Here is an 18166-nt window from a genome sequence, read left to right as displayed (position 1 = left end):
TCCCTTCTTTAATGGCCTTTCCCCCCCATGTAGATGTCAGCGAGGCCAGACTTTGCCAAAGATAATCTTAGTTCTAATATAACAGTGAAGATTGCAAATAATGGGTAATTTTTTTGTTGGACTAGAGCTTTGTAGCTGACAAAGTCTCAAAACCAAATGACATTTATCCCATTTTCTCTCGTTCTTTGTAACCAGAAGAGCAGACAAACTTTGTAGTGATCTGTGTCTAATGAAGGCATGATCTTCTGAGGCAATTTTAATTTTAGTTCTGGATTTTTTTTTGTTTGAGGAAGATTAGCCCTGCGCTAACTACTACCAATCCTCCTCTTTTTTTCCTGAGGAAGGCTGGCCCTGAGCTAACATCCTTGCCCATCTTCTACTTTATATGTGGGATGACTACCACAGCATGGCTTGCCAAGTGGTGCCATGTACACACCTGGGATCAGAACTGGCGAATCCTGGGCCGCCGAGAGAGTGGAACGTGTGAACATAATTGCTGCGCCACCACGTCGGCCCCAGCAATTTTAGTTTTAAACATATTATACTCACTGTGTGAGCTTCCTTAGCGACAGATAGGTAGTAGTGTTTTACCTCTTGATGCTTCATTTTTGGGATTTGATTTTATTTGAAAAAGCTTCAGGCTAAAATAAGCATAAATTATATAATAAACACACATATGTACATACAAAGGCACAGGTCACCTTAATTTATAAACTTTAATATACAGACTTGAGATGAAGTGAATTTCTATATCATTTGTGTTTTGGGATTAGAAGACATTTTTGATTAATGATGGAATATCATTATATATTTTCCAGAAGTCTTAGTTTATAAAATTTTTAGGCCATTGGGACAGTATGTTAATCTTTGTACAGTATTCTGACACATTATCTTTGATACTTTTTGGTCTAATGTTTAGCCCAGATCAATTCATTTCAGAAAACCTACATCTTTTATAAAATATTGGAGAGCAAAGCCCTGAGCAATAGTCTTCTATTAGACTGCCCTAAAATATTAAGAAGCAATGTGATTTCCTTCTACCATATTGTATTCTGCACAGTTAAACACGTTGCTTTCTTTAGTTATTAAGTTAAACAAGAAATAAATCACTTTCATCTTTTTTGACCCAGGATGGAGTATTTTTAAGTTTATTAACAGAATACAGTATGTCTTTAACATTTTAAATATTAGCCCTAGTCTTTGTTGAAGATTCAGTATGTATTAAACAGTTGAAGGCCTTATCTGTAATTGCCTTCTTAAAAATTACCGTTTTTTTTCCTTTTTTTCTTTTTGGTGTGGTAGAAAAATAGCTTTGTACCAATTTGTAATCTGCTTTTTTCTTTTTAATTGTGATAAAATGTAATCTGCTTTTTTTTGAGGAAGATTAGCCCTGAGCTAACATCTGCTGCCAGTCTTCCTCTTTTTGCTGAGGAAGACTGGCCCTGAGCTAACATCCATACCCATCTTGCTCTACTTTATATGTGGGACGCCTGCCACAAGCATGGCTTGCCAAGTGGTGCCATGTCGGCATTTGGGATCCAAACCAGCGAATCCCGGGCCGCCAAAACAGAATGTACCAACTTAACCTCTCCGTCACCAGGCTGACCCTTGCAATCTACTTTTTAACATAATACTTTATTAGGCATTGCTGGTGGACATTTTTATTTAAGTCTTGCTTATCACTAAAACAAAACCTTGTTTTAAACTAAAAGCAATCAATAGTGATACATTCCAACAATATAGATTTGAAATTAAAAAAGAAGACTCTTTTCCCCTTCCTATTATGATAGTATTTAAAATTTATATGTATGTAATGCTGTTAACACAGTTTTACATGTTTTAGTTTTTTGCTCATCCAGTCTTGGCTATCTTTCCATACTTAGAACATCTAGAACTGTTTTCCTTTATTACAGTTGCAGAGTATTTTATTGCTGTTTACGAATGTACCAGTATTTATTTAGCTTATTCCCCACTGATGGTTATTAACGTTTTAACTTAAAACAGTTCTGGAGTGAATTTCCTTGTGTCTGTACCTTGGTGTTGTGAGTGGTAGTTAAGTATTTGTAAATTCCTATCAGAGGAATTAATTGCTGGGTCAGCCAGCCTTTCAAAATATGATGCTTTCTGATTGCGCTCCAGACACATTGTGCTAATCTACCATCAGATACATGTTTCCTCACATATTGCTAGTACTGCTGGTACATATATATTTAATCTTTGCTAATCTGATAGGTGAAAACAAGGAGGTCTTGTATATTTCTTGAGTTTCGAGTGATATTGGATGGCAGTCTTTTTTATGATTGACCATTTTTCCTGCTATTAATACAATTTGCCCATTTTTCTGTAAATTGTTAGTCTTTTTTCTTATTTATTGGTATGAGCTCTTTGTAAATCCTAGCATTTTAAAATGCTGTATAGTGACCGGCCCAGTGGTGCAGCGGTTAAGTTCGCACATTCCACTTCTTGGCGGCGGCCCGGAGATCGCCCGTTCAGATCCCGGGTGAGGATATGGCATCGCTTGGCAAAAAGCCATGCTGTGGTAGGCATCCCACGTATAAAGTAGAGGAAGATGGGCATGGATGTTAGCTCAGGGCCAGTCTTCCTCAGCAAAAAGAGGAGGATTGGCAGTAGTTAGCTCAGGGCTGATCTTCCTAAAAAAAAACATGCTGTATAATATTCACTATTATAATAATACCATAATAATTATATCTTCTTAATGTAATACTTTAATTAGTATGTATTTTGTTGACTGGGTGACTTGTTTTCTTAGAATAAACTTCTGGATATGAAATTGGGTAAAGGACTATGAACTTCGTTGTATTAACTTTTTCTCTTAATCTGAAATTAATTTATTATTTAATAGATATTATTTAATTTATTTAATATATTTCAGATTGTATTTAAAATGGTTAAGGAAGCAAGAGAAAATCGTCTATAATCTACCACCAAAGACAACCACTGTTAACTTTTTTGCTATGTATCTTTCCAGTGTTTTATTTTTCTCTTGCATAGCCTGTTTTTCTTTTCTTCCTTAACATATATAAGAAAACTCTTTTATAAATGTCACTAAATAGGGCTATACCACAGCAAAATTTGTCTTTTTTTCTTCTGTGTGTGTGTGTGTGTGTGTGTGTGTGTGTGTGTGTGTGAGGAAGATCAGCCCTGAGCTAACATCTGTTGCCAGTCTTCCTCTTTTTGCTTGAGGAAGATTGTCACTGAGCCAACATCCGTGCCAATCTTCCTCTGTTTTATGGAGATGCAGCCCCAGTGTGGCTTAAGGAGCTGTGCTTGGTCCGTGCAGATCTGAACCTGCAAACCCTGGGCCGCTGAAATGGAACATGCAAACTTAACCACTGTGCTACTGGGCCAGCCCCTTTCTGTTCTTTTTATTTTGTTAAAATATTAAAATGTACATAATACAAAATTTACCATTGTAACCATTTTAAGGGTGCAATTCAGTGACGTTCAGTACTCTCACAGTGTTGTACAGTCGTCATCAATCACTACCTATTTCTAGAACTGTCTCATTATTCCAAACTGTAACTGTGCACCCATTAACACAGCGTAATTTTTATACCTTTACTATCCCCTTATTCTGGACATTTGTTTCCAGTTTTGTCCACTTTTAGGGTAACAATTCATACATACTTTTCTTGTCTGTGTCCTCTTGAGCAATTCTAAGAACCTGTATACGTTCACCCTGCTATCTGAAAATAGAGCATGCGTTCCTCTGAAACCTTTTTGTAGGTTGAAGTGGTGTAAAGCAAAGAAGCAGTTACTTTCTTGCTAACGGATGCAGAGAGTAAATTGAGATGAAGCACAGATGCTCACAGACACAGCTCAGAGCTATGGTGGCTGGATGCTGAGATGCTGAGTATGGTTCCTGGAGAAGGAGCTTGGTGGCTCCACTCTCGCTGCATACTGCTTCTAATACTCCCTGCAAAACACATGCTGAATACTTTTCACTTTTTTTTGTGTGTGTGAAAGTAAAAATCCTCTTGGGATTTTTCTGCGTGTCCCCCTCCCCCAATAAGCTTCTGTATATTTTTCTCTTTTTTCCTTTATTTTTTTATTTTAGTGAGGTCATATTGGTCTATAACATTGTGTAATTTCAGGTGTACATTATATATCAGTTTTGTATAGACTGCATTGTGCTCACCAATAGTCTAGTTTTTATCCATCACCTTACATATGTGCCCCTTACCCCATTCACCCACCCCTCCACCCTCTTCCCTTCTGGTAACCACTAATCTGTTCTCTTTATCCATGTGCTTATCGTGCACATATAAGTGAAATCATGTGTTTGTCTTTCTCTGTCTGACTTATTTCACCTAACATAATATCCTCCAGGTCCATCCATGTTATTGCAAATGGGATGACTGTCTTTTTTTTATGGCTGAGTAGTATTCCATTGTATGTGTATACCACATCTTCTTTCATTCTTCATTTGATGGGCACTGGGGTTGCTTCCATGTCTTGGCTATTGTGAATAATGCTGCAATGAACATAGGGGTGAATAAGTCTCTTTATATTGTTAATTTCCATTTCTTTGGATAAATACCCAGTAGTGGGATAGCTGGATCATATGGTATTTCTATTTTTAATTTTTTGAGAAATCACCATACTGTTGGTATGCAAACTTATTTTTATATGCAATCTGCACCAGTTTGTATTCCCACTAGCAGTGTATGAAAGTTCCCTGTTCTCCACATCCTCTCCAGCACTTGTTATTTCTTGTCTTGTTAATTATAGCCATTCTGATGGGTGTGAGGTGATATCTCATTGTAGTTTTTATTTGTATTTCCCTAACAGTTAGTGATGTTGAATATCTTTTCATGTACTTGTTAGCCATCTGTATATCTTCCTTGGGAAAATGTCTGTTTGTGTCCTCTGCCCATTTTTTGATCAGGTGATTTGTTTTTTTGTTGTTGAGTTGTATGAGTTCTTTATATATTTTGGAAATTAACCCCTTGTTGGATATATGATTTGCAAATATTTTCTCCCACTTGATGGGTTGTCTTTTCGTTTTGTTGATGGTTTCCTTTGCCTTGCCAGAAGCTTTTAAGTCTGATGTAGTCCCATTTGTTTATCTTTTCTTTTGTTTCCCTTGCCTGAATAGATATGGTATTTGAGAAGATGCTGCTAAGACTGATGTCAAAGAGTCTAATGCCTATATTTTCTTCTAGAAGTTTTACGCTTTCAGGTCTTACCTTCAAGTTTTTAGTCCATTTTGAGTTAATTATTGTGTATGGCAAAAGCTAATGGTCTACTTTGATTCTTTTTTTTCTTTAACTTTGTGATTGCTCCAAAATAACAAATAATTGATGAAATATTTGCTTGAATATTTTTTCTTTCTTTTTATTTATTTTCAATTGAGTTCATAATAGTTTATATCATTGTGAAATTTCACTTGTACGTTATTTCTTGTCTGCCATATAAGTGCTCCCTTCACCTCCTGTGCTCACCCCTCACCCCCTTTCTCCTGGTAACCACTGAACTGTTCTCTTTGTCCATGTACTTGTTTATCTTCCACATATGAGTGAAGTCATGTGTTTGTCTTTCTCAGTCTGGCTTATTTCACTTAGCATAATACCCTCAAGGTCCATCCATGTTGTTGCAAATGGGATGATTTTGTCTTTTTTTTTAAATGGCTGAGTAGTATTCCATTGTATATATATACCACATCTTCTTTATCCAATCATCGTTTGATGGGCACTTGGATTGCTTCCATGTCTTGTCTATTATGAATAGTGCTGCAGTGAACATAGGGGTACATAGGTCACTTTGGATTGTTGATTTCAAGTTGTTTGGGTAGATACCCAGTGGTGGGATAGCTGGATCATATGGTATTAGTATTTTTTTGAGGAATCTCCATTCTGTTTTCCGTAGTGGCTGCACCAGATTGCATTCCCACCAGCAGTATATGAGCCTTCCCTTTTCTCCACGTCCTCTCCAGCATTTGTTATTTTTAGTCTTAGTGATTATAGGCATTGTAATAGGTGTAGGTGGTATCGTAGTGTAGTTTTGATTTTCATTTCCTTGATAATTAGTGATGTTGAACATCTTTTCATGCGCTTATTGGCCATCTGTATATCTTCTTTGGAAAAATGTCTGTTCATATCCTCCACTCATGTTTTGATCGGGCTGTTTGTGTTTTGTTAAGTTGTGTGAGTTCTTTATATATTATGGAGATTAACAAAGGAAATTCCTTTGTTAATCCCTCTTGTCGGGTATGTGATTTGGAAACATTTTCTCCCAGTCGGTGGCTTGTCATTTCATTTTGTTCATGGTTTCCTTTGCCTTACAGAAGCTCCTTAGTCTGATGAAGTCCCACTTGTTTACTTTTTTTTTTGTTTCCCTTGTCTGAGAAGACATGGTATTCAAAAGGATCCTTTAAAGTTCGGTGTCAAAGAGTGTACTACCTATATTTTCTTTTAGAAGTTTTATGGGTTGAGGACTTATACCACGCTGTTTTGATTACTGTAGATTTGTAGTAGTATATTTTGAAGCCAGGGATTGTGATGTTTCCAGCTTTGTTCTTTTTTCTCCGGATTGCTTTGGCTATTCAGGATCTTTGTTGTCCATGTAAATTTTAGAGTTCTTTGTTCTATTTCCATGAAGAATGTCATTGGAATTCTGATTGGGATTGCATTGAATCTGTAGATTGCTTTAGGTAATAGGAACATTTTAACTGTTTATTCTTCCAATCCATGAGCATGGAATATCTTTCTATTTCTTTATGTCTTCTTTGATTTATTTCAATTATCTCTTATACTTTTTAGTGGTCTTTTCCCTCCTCGGTTAAATTTATTCCTAGATATTTTATACTTTTTGTTGAGATTGTAAGTGGGATTGTATTCTTGACTTTTTGCTAGCTTGTTATTAGTGTATAGGCATGCAACTCATTTTTGTAAGTTATTTGTACCCTACAACTTTGGTGTAGTTGTTGATTATTTCTAATAGCTTCTGGTGGTTTCTTTAGGGTTTTCTATATATAGAATCATGTCATCTACAAACAGAGTTTTACTTCTTTCTTTCCAGTGTGGATATCTTTTATTTCTTTGTCTTGCGTAATTCCTCTGGCCAAAATGTCTAGTAGTCTTGAATAAGAGTTGTGAGAGTGGGCAGGCACCCTTGTCTTGTGCCTGTTTTGAGAGGGATGGCTTTCAGTTTTTCGCCATTGAATATGATGTTGGCTGTGGGTTTCTCATATATGGCCTTTGTTATGTTGAGTTACTTTCCTTCTGTACCCATTTTATTGAGAGTTTTTTTTTTTATCGTAAATGGATGTTGGATCTTGTCAAATGGTTTCTCTGCATCTATTGAGATGATCATGTGATTTTTTTCCTCATTTTGTTCATCTGGTGTATCACATTGATTGATTTGCAGATGTTGGACTCTCTCTGTATCCCTGGTATAAATCCCACTTGATCATGGTGTATGATCTTTTTGATGTATTGTTGTATTTGGCTTGCCAGTATTTTGGGGGCTGGCCCAGTGGTGCAACAGTTAAGTTTGCACGTTCTGCTTTGGCGGCCGGGGTTCACAGGTTCAGATCCCAGGTGTGGACATGGCACTGCTTGTCAGCCATGCTATGGTAGGCATCCCACATATAAAGTAGAGGAAGATGGGCATGCATGTTAGCTCAGGGCCAGTCTTCCTCAGCAAAAAGAGGAGGGTTGGCAACAGATGTTAGCTCAGGGCTAATCTTCCTCAAAAAAAAAAAATTTTTTGTTGAAGATTTTTGCATCTGTGTTCATCAGCAGTATTGGCCTGTAATTTTCCTTCTTTGTGTTGTCCTTGTCTGGCTTTGGGATCAGGGTGATGTTGGCCTCCTAGAATGTGTTAGGAAGTGTTCCATCTTCATCCATTTTTGGAGAATAGTTTGAGAAGGATAGGTATTAAATCTTCTTTGAATGTTGGGTAGAATTCTTCAGAGAAGCCATCTTGTCCTGTACTTTTATTTTGGGGGAGGTTTTTGATTACTGTTTCAATCTTTTTACTTGTGATTGGTCTATTCAGATTCTCTATTTCTTCTTGGTTCAGTTTTGGGAGGTTATATGAGTCTAAAAATTTATGTTTCTTCTAGCTTGTCCAATTTGTTGGCATATAGTGTTTCATAGTATTCTCTTATAATCCTTTGTATTTCTTTGGTATCCATTGTAATTTCTCCTCTTTTGTTTCTCATTTTATTTATCTGAGCTTTCTCTTTTATTTTCCTTAGTCTGGCTACAGTTTTCTCAATTTCGTTTATCTTCTCAAAGAACCAGCTCTTAGTTTCATTGAGACTTTCTACTGTCTTGGTTTAAATTTCATTTATTTTTGCTCCAATTTTTATTATTTCCCTCTCTCTGCTGATTTTGGGCTTTGTTTTTTCTTCTTTTTCTAATTCTGTTAGGTGTAGTTTAAGATTACTTATTTGAGATTTTTCTTGTTTGTTAAGGTGGGCCTGTATTGCTATGAATTTCCCTCTTAGGCCTGCTTTAGCTTCATCCCATATGAATTGGTGGCATATTTTCATTTGGCTCCAGATAGTTTTTGATTTCTCCTTTAATTTCTTAAATGATCCATTAGTGGGTCAATAGCATCTTGTTTATTCTCCACATATTTGTCACTTTTCTAGCTTTTTACTTGTAGTTGATTTCTAGTTTCATAGCATTATCGTTGGAAAAGATGCTTGATATGATTTCAGTCTTCTTACACTTACTGAGGCCTGCCTTTTTCCCCAGAATATTGTCTATTGTTGAGAATGTTCCATGCGCACTTGAGAAGAATGTTTATTCTGTTTTTGGATGGAGTGTTCTATATATGTCTATTAAGCCCATCTGGTCTAGTTTTTCATTTAATTCCACTGTTTCCCTGTTGACTTTCTGTCTGGATGATCTATCCATTGATGTAAGTGGGGTGTTAAGGTCCCCTACTGTTATTGTCTTGTTATCTTGTTATCGCCTTTTAGATTTATTAATAGTTGCTTTATGTACTCTGGTGCTCCTGTGTTGGGTGCATATATGTTTATAAGTATTATGTCTTCTTGATGGAGAATCCCTTTTTTATCATTATATACTGCCCCTCTTTGTCTCTCATTTCCTGTTTTATCTTGAAGTCTACTTTGTCTGATATAAGTATGACAACACCTGCTTTCTTTTGTTTGCTGTTAACTTGGAGTATCCTTTTCCATCCCTTCCCTCTAAGCCTGTGTTTATCTTTAGAGCTGAGATGTGTCTTGTTTCCAGAAGGCAGCATATTCTTGGGTCTTGTTCTTTAATCCATCCCACCACTGTGTGTTATTTCTTTGGAGAATTCAATCCATTTACATTTAGAGTGATTATTGATATATGAGGGTTTAATGCTATCATTTTGTCACTCGTTTTCCTGTGGTTCTGCATTTCCCTTGTTTTTTGTCCCATGTATTTTGGACTGTCAATTCAGTTTGGTAGTTCTCTGTTATGGTTTTCTCACTTTTCTCTTATTTAATCATTTGTGTCTCTGTTTTGATTATTTTAGTGGTTACCATGAGGTTTGTATAAAAAATCTTGTAGATGAGATAGTCCATTTTCTGATATCCTCTTATTTCCTTAGACTAAGCTGGTTCCATTTCATGCCTCTTCCCCTTTAAGTTGTTGTTGTCATAAGTTAGTCCATCTTGTGTTGTGAGTTTGTGGTTAAAATGGTGAGATTTATTTTTTTTTTATGTTCTCCTTCCCTTTATCTTTATTGTTATAATTGTTTGCTAGCCTGTTCTGATAGAGAGCTGGAATTTTCTGATTTTCCCTGCCCATTTATCTCCTTGCTCAAGGCTTTGTAAACACCCCTCCCTACCCACCATTTCTTTTCAGGTATGAGGACTTTCTTGAGCATTTCTTGTAGTGGAGGGGTCTTGTGGCAATGAACTCCCTTAGCTGTTATTTATCTAGGAAAGTTTTTATTTCTCCATCATATTTGAAGGATACTTTTGCTGGATAGAGTATTCTTGGCTGAAAGTTTTTGTCTTTCAGGATTTTTAATATATCATTACACTCTCTCCTAGCCTGTATGGTTTATGCTGAGAAATCCACTGAAAGCCTGATAGGGGTTCCTTTGTAAGTTATTTTCTTCTGTCTTGCTGCCCTTAATATTTTTACTTTGTCATTGACTTTTGCTAGCTTTACTACTATAAGCCTTGGAGAAGGTCTTTTTACATTGACATAATTAGGAGTTTTATTAGCTTCTTTATGTGTATTTCCAGTTTGCTCCCTAGGTTTGGGAAGTTTTCAGCTACTATTTTTTTGAACAAGTTTTTGGCTCCATTCTCCCTCTGAAATGCGTGTTATCCTTATGTTGCATTTCTTAATTGAGTTGGATATTTCCTGAATTTCTTCATTTCTCTCCTCCTCTATCTGAAGCATTTTTATATTTCTTCCTCCGGACTGCTAATTCTGTCCTCTATAATATCAGTTCTATTATTCAGGGGGTCTAGATTTTTCCTTATCTTATCCATAGTGTTTTTTATCTTCAACATTTCTCATTGGTTTTTCTTTACAGTTTCAGTCTGTTTTGTAAGGAATTCCCTTGTTTATTAATATTGTTCCTGATTTCCTCGAAGTGTCTATCTGTATTTTCTTGTAACTCATTGAGTCTTTTTATGATAGCTATTTTGAATTCTCTGTCATTTAGATTGTAAATATCTGTGCCTTCAGGGTTGATTTCTGGGTGCTTGTCATTTTCCTTCTGGTCTGGAGTGTTAATGTATTTCTTTGTACTGTTTGGTGCCATGGGTTTGTGCCTTCACAGTGATAGTATCTGGTCACAACTTCCACCTCCCACCACTGGGGGGAGGTGTCAGAAACTGTGTATTCTGAGCCCATAGTGATCCCTGGCGTCTGTGCCTGTCCTTTGGAATCTATGCTGACAGGGCCTGTCTGCGATTACCGGTTCACTTGGTCACAGCTGCTGCTTTTCTAACCTGTGTGCAGGTGCTCTGGCTGCCTGGCTGAGCTGGGGTGCCGGGTGGGGGGCGGGGTGCCTTCTTTCACCTGCATGATCCCGGGGGTGTCTCACTCTGCCCTCCCTATCTGCTCTCTTAGGGTGCTGGCTTCATGAAGACACCCCCCAATAGCTTAGTCTCCTCTGTGTGAAGCTTTCCCATGGATTGTGAGGGAACTTGGAGAGGGTGGGTGTTGCTGTGGAGAGCCACCCCTCCTGCCTCTTTTTTCAGAGCTGTGCACAGTCCACACTCTGGATTGCTGCCATTGAGGTGGGACAGGAGATGCCCTTACCTCCTTCCACTTCCTGCCAGGGGTCCAGCACCTCCACCTTCAGACGTGTGGGTGCGTGGGTCTCTCTGATGTCTGTTGTGTTGTGCAAATGTCCTCTGTTGGTTTATGAATGTCCTTTTCGTTATGTCTTGGGGAGGGAGTCTAAGGCAAGAGCTTATTCCACCATTATGCTGATGTCACTCCAAGGATGATGGTCATTTTTTGATTGGCAACAGTTGTTAGGTCAGATGCGAATCTTTTTTTTTTTTCCCTCCTTCTTCCCAAATGCTCGCAGTACACAGTTGTATATTCTAGTTGTGGGTGCCTCTGGTTGTGCTATGTGGGATGCCACCACAGCATGGCCTGATGAGCAGTGCCATGTCTGTGGCCAGGATCTGAACTGGTGAAACCCTGGGCCACCGATGCGGAGTGCATGAACTAAACCACCCAGCCATGGGGCCAGCCCCAAGGATGATTTTTAAAATTGGTTTTGGTTGTCAGTTTTTTTCTTTTCCCTCCACAGAAGAACTTATCCTCAATTTTATAGTAAAAGTTGATGTAACTAGAAGGTTACGTGTGTAAACATAGTTTGCAGATAACTTGACATTATTACATATAGCTATTGTGTAAAAAGAGGGGTATTTCTATGGAATAGAGGAATCAAAGTCTTTTTTGCCCAGGTCATTGATTTTACAGTAGAGGTTGAGGCTCAGTGACAGTGCTCGATTGGAAGGATGTGAGTTAGGGGTGTCTGCAGGATATATCATTTATTTGGGTAAGGGTGGTTATACACATTCTGCTGTTCTGGTAGAGTAAAGGTTGAGAAACTATTACCCTATGTTCTGTTTTGTTTGAGTGGTTAGAGATGATACACACTTAACTGGAGTTTTCATCATAAAACAATTTTTTAAATGTTGGGATTATTAAATTCTTCTAATAAAAGCTTTTGCTTCTCCACTAGGATTGGCAGCCACCATTTGCATGTGATGTTGACAAACTTCATTTTACTCCACGTATCCAGAGGCTGAATGAATTGGAGGTAATGTCTTAACTACTATTCTGGTTGCCTGTATTCTGGAGGAACCTTCTTTGAAGAGGTTCTGTCACAAATCTAGTGGTTTTAGTGAAGCTAAAATATTGCCAGTAATTGATAATCAAGGTAAAACAAATGGCAATAAGGCCTTTGCAGGAAACCAAATTTCAGTAAAAACTCTTAATTTTGCCAATCGTTTTTGGCCAGTTAATTCATTTAAATCCTTATGAAATTTAGGTGGCAGTTACTAGAATTTAGGTCTTGAAAGGGATGTACTTTGAGAACCATCCAATCGAAAAGCTTCTCCAGCTTTACTTTTCTTCCAAATATATAACTTCACTTAGATTTAATAAGGTACTTTAATTTCCCGAGGAGGAGTGAGGAATACAGAGGATTCTCTAGAAAAGAGGTAGTGTTTCTTCAGTCTTTACTGAAATCCTAAAGCATAAGGTGAATAAGGCTTGGTTATTGGTAACATAGAGGTAGGTTGTTTACATTAATGTTTTGCTATTCTGATTTTCGTGTTGAACCATATTTTGTTTTTCTATACTAAACCAAATATTTTCAACTTAAATGGAACATATATTCACTGGAATTCTGTTGTCATTGGTGGTAGTAGCATTTAGTGTCTGTATTTTCAAGTATTTCAATGTATTTTTGAGTTAAGCTTGAAAGATAGGAGATGGGTACTAATTTTGAGGTCTTAGAATGTGGTTGGGAACATCTGGACATTGATCTCAGTTTTGGTCTTGTGCAAGATAAAACTTCTAAAACCATCTGACTTATATTTTACAAGGAGGGGAGAGAAAAATGACAACAATTTTTAAATGACTTGTAGATGATAGAAATAATCTGTTAAAGGAATACCCTTTAGAAAGTTTCCCTGATTTCCTGTTATCTTTATGCTATCAGGACTTAAGAAAATTGATATAGAATCACTATTGTAAACCTGTTTTTAGATTTGTGATTCAGCAAATAAGGAAATTGGTACTTGGGGAGCACAGACAGGCCTTTAAAATATCCAAATTGTAGAGACTGGCCCCGCGGCGTAGCGGTTAAGTTTGTGTACTCTTCTTGGACAGCCTGGGGTTTGCCAGTTCGGATCTCGGGTGCAGACCTACACACCACTCATCAAGCTGTGCTGTGGCGGCATGCCACATACAGAATAGAGGAAAATTGGCAGAGATGTTAGCTCAGGGACAGTCTTCCTCACACTCACAAAAAAACAATAAAATACCCTAATTGTAAAAAGACCAAGGGAGGCGTCCAGAAGCTTGCTTGTCAGATAGTTTTAACGAATAACACAAAATTCTGCTTATAGTACTTCTTAAATGAAGCATCTTTCAGAGTTCCTGCTTATGTTATGGGAGGCTTACTGAGTGTTTAACTCCTAGCTTGGCACGTGGTATTGGCTAAATTAAGTTTTTGTTGCGTTAACGTATAATTATTTGACCAGCTTTATTTTGTATGTTTTTGGCAGCTTCTCTCTTGAATTGGGAAGTGGCATTGCACTTAAATTATTCTCAGAATGAAAATACCACATGCACAGGTAATAGGCAAGAACTTTAAAATAAGCTAGGTAAGATTAAAACTCAATTCTTTGTCATTTAGGCTCAGACTCGTGTAAAATTGAATTTCTTGGACCAGATTGCAAAGTACTGGGAGTTACAGGGTAGTACTCTGAAAATTCCACATGTGGAGAGGAAGATCTTGGACTTATTTCAACTTAATAAGGTAAAGGCTAATGCCCATCTCTCTCATTTAATAATCTTTCTGATAGCATGAATTTGATCTTCTTTGCCTTACGAAGAAACTTAGTGTTTGAAATATGTGAAAAGAAATTTTCTGTTCAGTCTTGTAAGTCTTGTAGTCTTGTAAGATACTCCTTTCTATTTTATTACAGATAAGACAGTTGAGGCTCAGGGAGAAAATTGACCAAGCTGAAAAGACTGTGTCATAATTCAGTACCTTAACTTAAGGTTCACTTCAATCTGAAGCCTGCATACTTTCCACCAAACATACCACCATCCCGCCTACTCCTTATCTCATGGAGATTTTTAAGGATCATTGGGTTGGACTAAGTACTAGGATGCTTTCTTTATTAGAGATTTAATTGTTAATCTAGTTCTTCCTTCCAGAAAATCTTGACTGCTTTGGGGAACTCAGAAGTAGCTTTTGGGGAGTAGAAAAATGTTTTTGCTGCCGAAAGCAATTTTAATTTTCTAGCATAAAAGTAATAGTACATGTATATTTTCTTTTGACTTGGAAAGTGTATTTTTAAAAGATTACCACAGCCAAGAACGTTTAGGTCTTGGAGTTACATACCTAGGCACGATGGATTTAGAAGTAATTTCCCCATAGGTGTGTCTCATTTCTTTTGCCATTTTATTTAACAGTTAGTTGCAGAAGAAGGTGGATTTGCAGTGGTTTGCAAGGATAGAAAGTGGACCAAAATTGCCACCAAGATGGGTTTTGCTCCTGGCAAAGCTGTCGGTTCCCATATCAGAGGGCATTATGAGCGAATCCTCAACCCCTACAACTTATTCCTGTCTGGAGACAGTTTGAGAGTGAGTATTGGGGCCAGGCTTAACCTGTTTTACTTCACTGCTTATTGGTACACTGTGTTTTAGGGGGAATGAAAAAGCCTTTATTATGTGTGAAGGACATTGGTTAGAAGACTTTGGTCAATTTTTCCTCTGATGTTTTGGTTGTTCTGTTTTGAGAGCAGCCATACTTAAAAGTTTGTTTTTAGAATGAATGAGACTGTAGAGGAAATAACCTTTTTGCTGTCAAAAGCTGAAATCTATATCAACTTCGCTATAGATGTTTCTTCCTTACAACAAGGAGTTGGTTATTATCTACTTTTATGGGTTATGCTTTTGCATTCATTTACTATTTAAAGTGTATTCCTAGTTGTCACATGAAGGTACAAGATGTGAAATACTTGTCTTCTAGTTCTCTTTTGCCAGCTGAGATCTCCAAGGAGATTTTCAGATGGAATGTTGATATTGGTAAAGGTTGAGGGATTTAATAATGCTGGAAAATTGAGGGATCCCTTTTCTGATAGTTTCTGTGCAGCCATGTTTGTTTCCTTACAAAGATGGTACTTGCCAAAATGTTCAGATAAAAACTTTTGTTCTTATTAAAGTAAAACAATATGAGAAAAACCTCCCACTTATTTCAGGGCCCTGGTAGAAAGAAGAATGTCATACTTCATTTACACCTTTTTAGTTACTCTTAGAGTAGTGAGCCCTATAATTTTAAGAATTGTCACTGCGCTATAGAGGGGTAGGAAGATGATAGAGTTTCAGAGGGTAAACTGCTAATCAGAACTCTGTCTTGATATTATAGATATACCATCTGTAATGCTTAAATCCTAAAGATTTTTGTAGCATTGTGTTTTTCTTCCCTCTCTTCTTCTTGATTCCAGGTGAGTTTTCTTTTCAGTCTAGAAAAATATAACAAATCTAATATTCAGAAAGTTGAGGGGTTCTTTTTTTGTTTTTTGTTTTTTTTTTAATGTATGTTGTGTGACTGTTTAATGAGCCTGTGGATGAAATTGTTTAGAATGCTGTATGTGGAACCTTTATGCCTCTGTTTTAGAATCAGACTTAGAGATCTAGTTGTCCACAATAGATTTTCCCCTTATTGACCTTCTTTCTCTGTATGGGAGTTACAGTGAATAAAGGGAAAGAGAGAATCTCCCTGTTTTATGGCTTGCGACATTTTAGAAACACCTCGTCTCCATCTTCAGAGGGGCAGTGTAGTTTCATAGTTGAAAAACATGTAAACATTTATACGGAGTCTGAAAAGAACAGGTATTTAAAGATACCCTTTACAAGCATTACATCCACAGCACAGATAAATATCTGTTGAGGGGCCGCCTATGTGCCAAGCATGTTCTAGGCACTGATATCTATTCACTGTGAAAAGTTTCAAAACAAAGGAAAGGGGCAAGCCTGTGGCGTGGTGGTGAAGTTCTGCTCTCTGCTTTGTGGGCCCAGGTTCGTGGGTTCGGATCCCAGCATGTACCTCCTACACACCACTCGTTAAGTCATGCTGTGGTGGTGTCCCACATACAGAATCGAGGAAGATGGGCACAGATGTTAACTCAGCAAAGATCTTCCTCAAGCAAAAAGAGGAAGATTGGCAACAGATACTACCTCAGGGCCAATCTTCCTCACCAAAAAAAACCCCCCATGGGGCCAAGCCCGGTGGCACAGCAATCAGGGGCACAGGTTCCACTTCAGCAGCCGAGGGTTCACCAGTTTGGATCCTGGGTGCGGACATGGCACTGCTTGGCAGACCGTGCCGTGGTGGGTGTCCCACATGTAAAGTAGAGAAGATGGGCATGGATGTTAGCTCAGGGCCAGTCTTCCTCAGCAAGAGAGGAGGAGTGACAGCAGATGTTAGCTCAGGGCTAATCTTCCTCAAAAAACACAAAACCCCACAAACTAACAAAGGAAAGCATGATGAAAATAAAATCACTCTTAATCCTCTTACCTGTTTTTTTTTTTTTTTCCAAGGTTATCTTTATGCATATGTACGCAAATTGGGAGTGTCTTCTTCATATGCAGTATTGTAGCTTGCTTTTTTCCTACTTAACATATCATGAGCATTTGCTATGTCATTTAATATTTTTGAAGATAGAGTTTTTAATGACTCTGTGGCATTCCATTTTTATTGCCAGACCTTGATTTCTCCTTGATTTTTGATTTTTAGGTTGGCTCCATTTTTTTTTTAATTTTAATACTATGATGGGCGTTCTTTTGTATGTAAATTTTTATGCCTGTTTAGTTTTGAAAATAATTTTTAGAGGAAATGAGAATTGGAATACATATGTTTTAAACAAGAATGGGAAACAGCAATGAGATACCACTACACACCTACTAGAATGGCCAAAATCCAGAACACTAACAAAACCAAATGCTGGCAAGGATGTGGAGCAACAGGAACTCTTTCATTGTTGGTGGGAACCAAAATGGTACAGCCACTTTGGGAGACAGTTTGGTGCTTTCTTAGAAAATTAAACATACTCTTACCTTGCTGTACAATCCAGCAATCATATTCCTTGGTGTTTACCCAGAGGAGTTGAAAACTTACGTCCACACAAAAGCCTGCACATGGATGTGCAGCTTTATTAAAAAAAAGCAGCTGTATTATTCGTAATTGCCAAAACTTGAAAGCAACCCAGTTTCTCAAAGGTTAAAATTAATGAATCTGTACCTGATAGCATTAGATATAAAACAAACACCTCAGGTATGTGTTTTGAACTGAGGTTTGGAAAAAAATAATAAAGCTCTTCATATGTATTCTGAAAAGCTTCTGAGCTTGATTTTAAAAGCCTCTAACATCCTTATAGAACCAAGCAGACCATAGATTATGGAAACATTTAGACTAGTCGGAGATAGGGACCACATATATAATATCTGCATTTCTGATGATCCACTTAATAAAATTTGTCATTCAGCTCAATTTATGTCTCCACAGTCACACATACTGTTAGGTCTCAAACAGAAAGTTCATATAATACATTAAAAGAAGTTAATTTAGATGATGGACAGGTTTTATTCCCATCTGCATGATTTCATTCAACATACTCTAAATGTTCAATGGAGGACTTATTTACAGAATGGAGAGTGATATCCCTTACTAATTAAGTTAACATTTCCAGATCATATCGATGTATAGGTTTAATTAGAATGAGCAGAATATTTAATATTTGTAAGTTGTTGTACCAGTGGTAAATTCATTACTTATGAAGTATCTTTATAGTATATCGTATTTCTTAAATGTTAGAAGTAGATTTTGTTAGGTGGTTGTTCTATATTTTCTTTTATCCTTCCCCCATTTTCTGGATTCTTTCTTTAAATGTTATGAGGAAGGAGCCAGTCTTGTT

At 37.3% G+C, this 18166-nt stretch overlaps 1 protein-coding gene across 1 annotated transcript in view; it reads left to right on the top strand.

The window, feature by feature from the left end:
* Positions 1–18166, top strand: part of KDM5B (lysine demethylase 5B) — a 75279-nt gene that overhangs the window by 16266 nt on the left and 40847 nt on the right. The window contains exons 2-4 of the mRNA XM_046678139.1: positions 12196–12273; positions 13879–14001; positions 14664–14834. Coding sequence (XP_046534095.1) covers positions 12196–12273; positions 13879–14001; positions 14664–14834 — 372 coding nt within the window. The remainder of the gene's footprint in view (positions 1–12195; positions 12274–13878; positions 14002–14663; positions 14835–18166) is intronic.

The sequence above is a fragment of the Equus quagga genome, chromosome 12 (assembly GCF_021613505.1).
Source record: "Equus quagga isolate Etosha38 chromosome 12, UCLA_HA_Equagga_1.0, whole genome shotgun sequence".
Lineage (NCBI taxonomy): Eukaryota > Metazoa > Chordata > Mammalia > Perissodactyla > Equidae > Equus > Equus quagga.
Note: the sequence above shows the minus strand (reverse complement) of the source record. Positions and strands in the feature narration are given on the sequence as shown.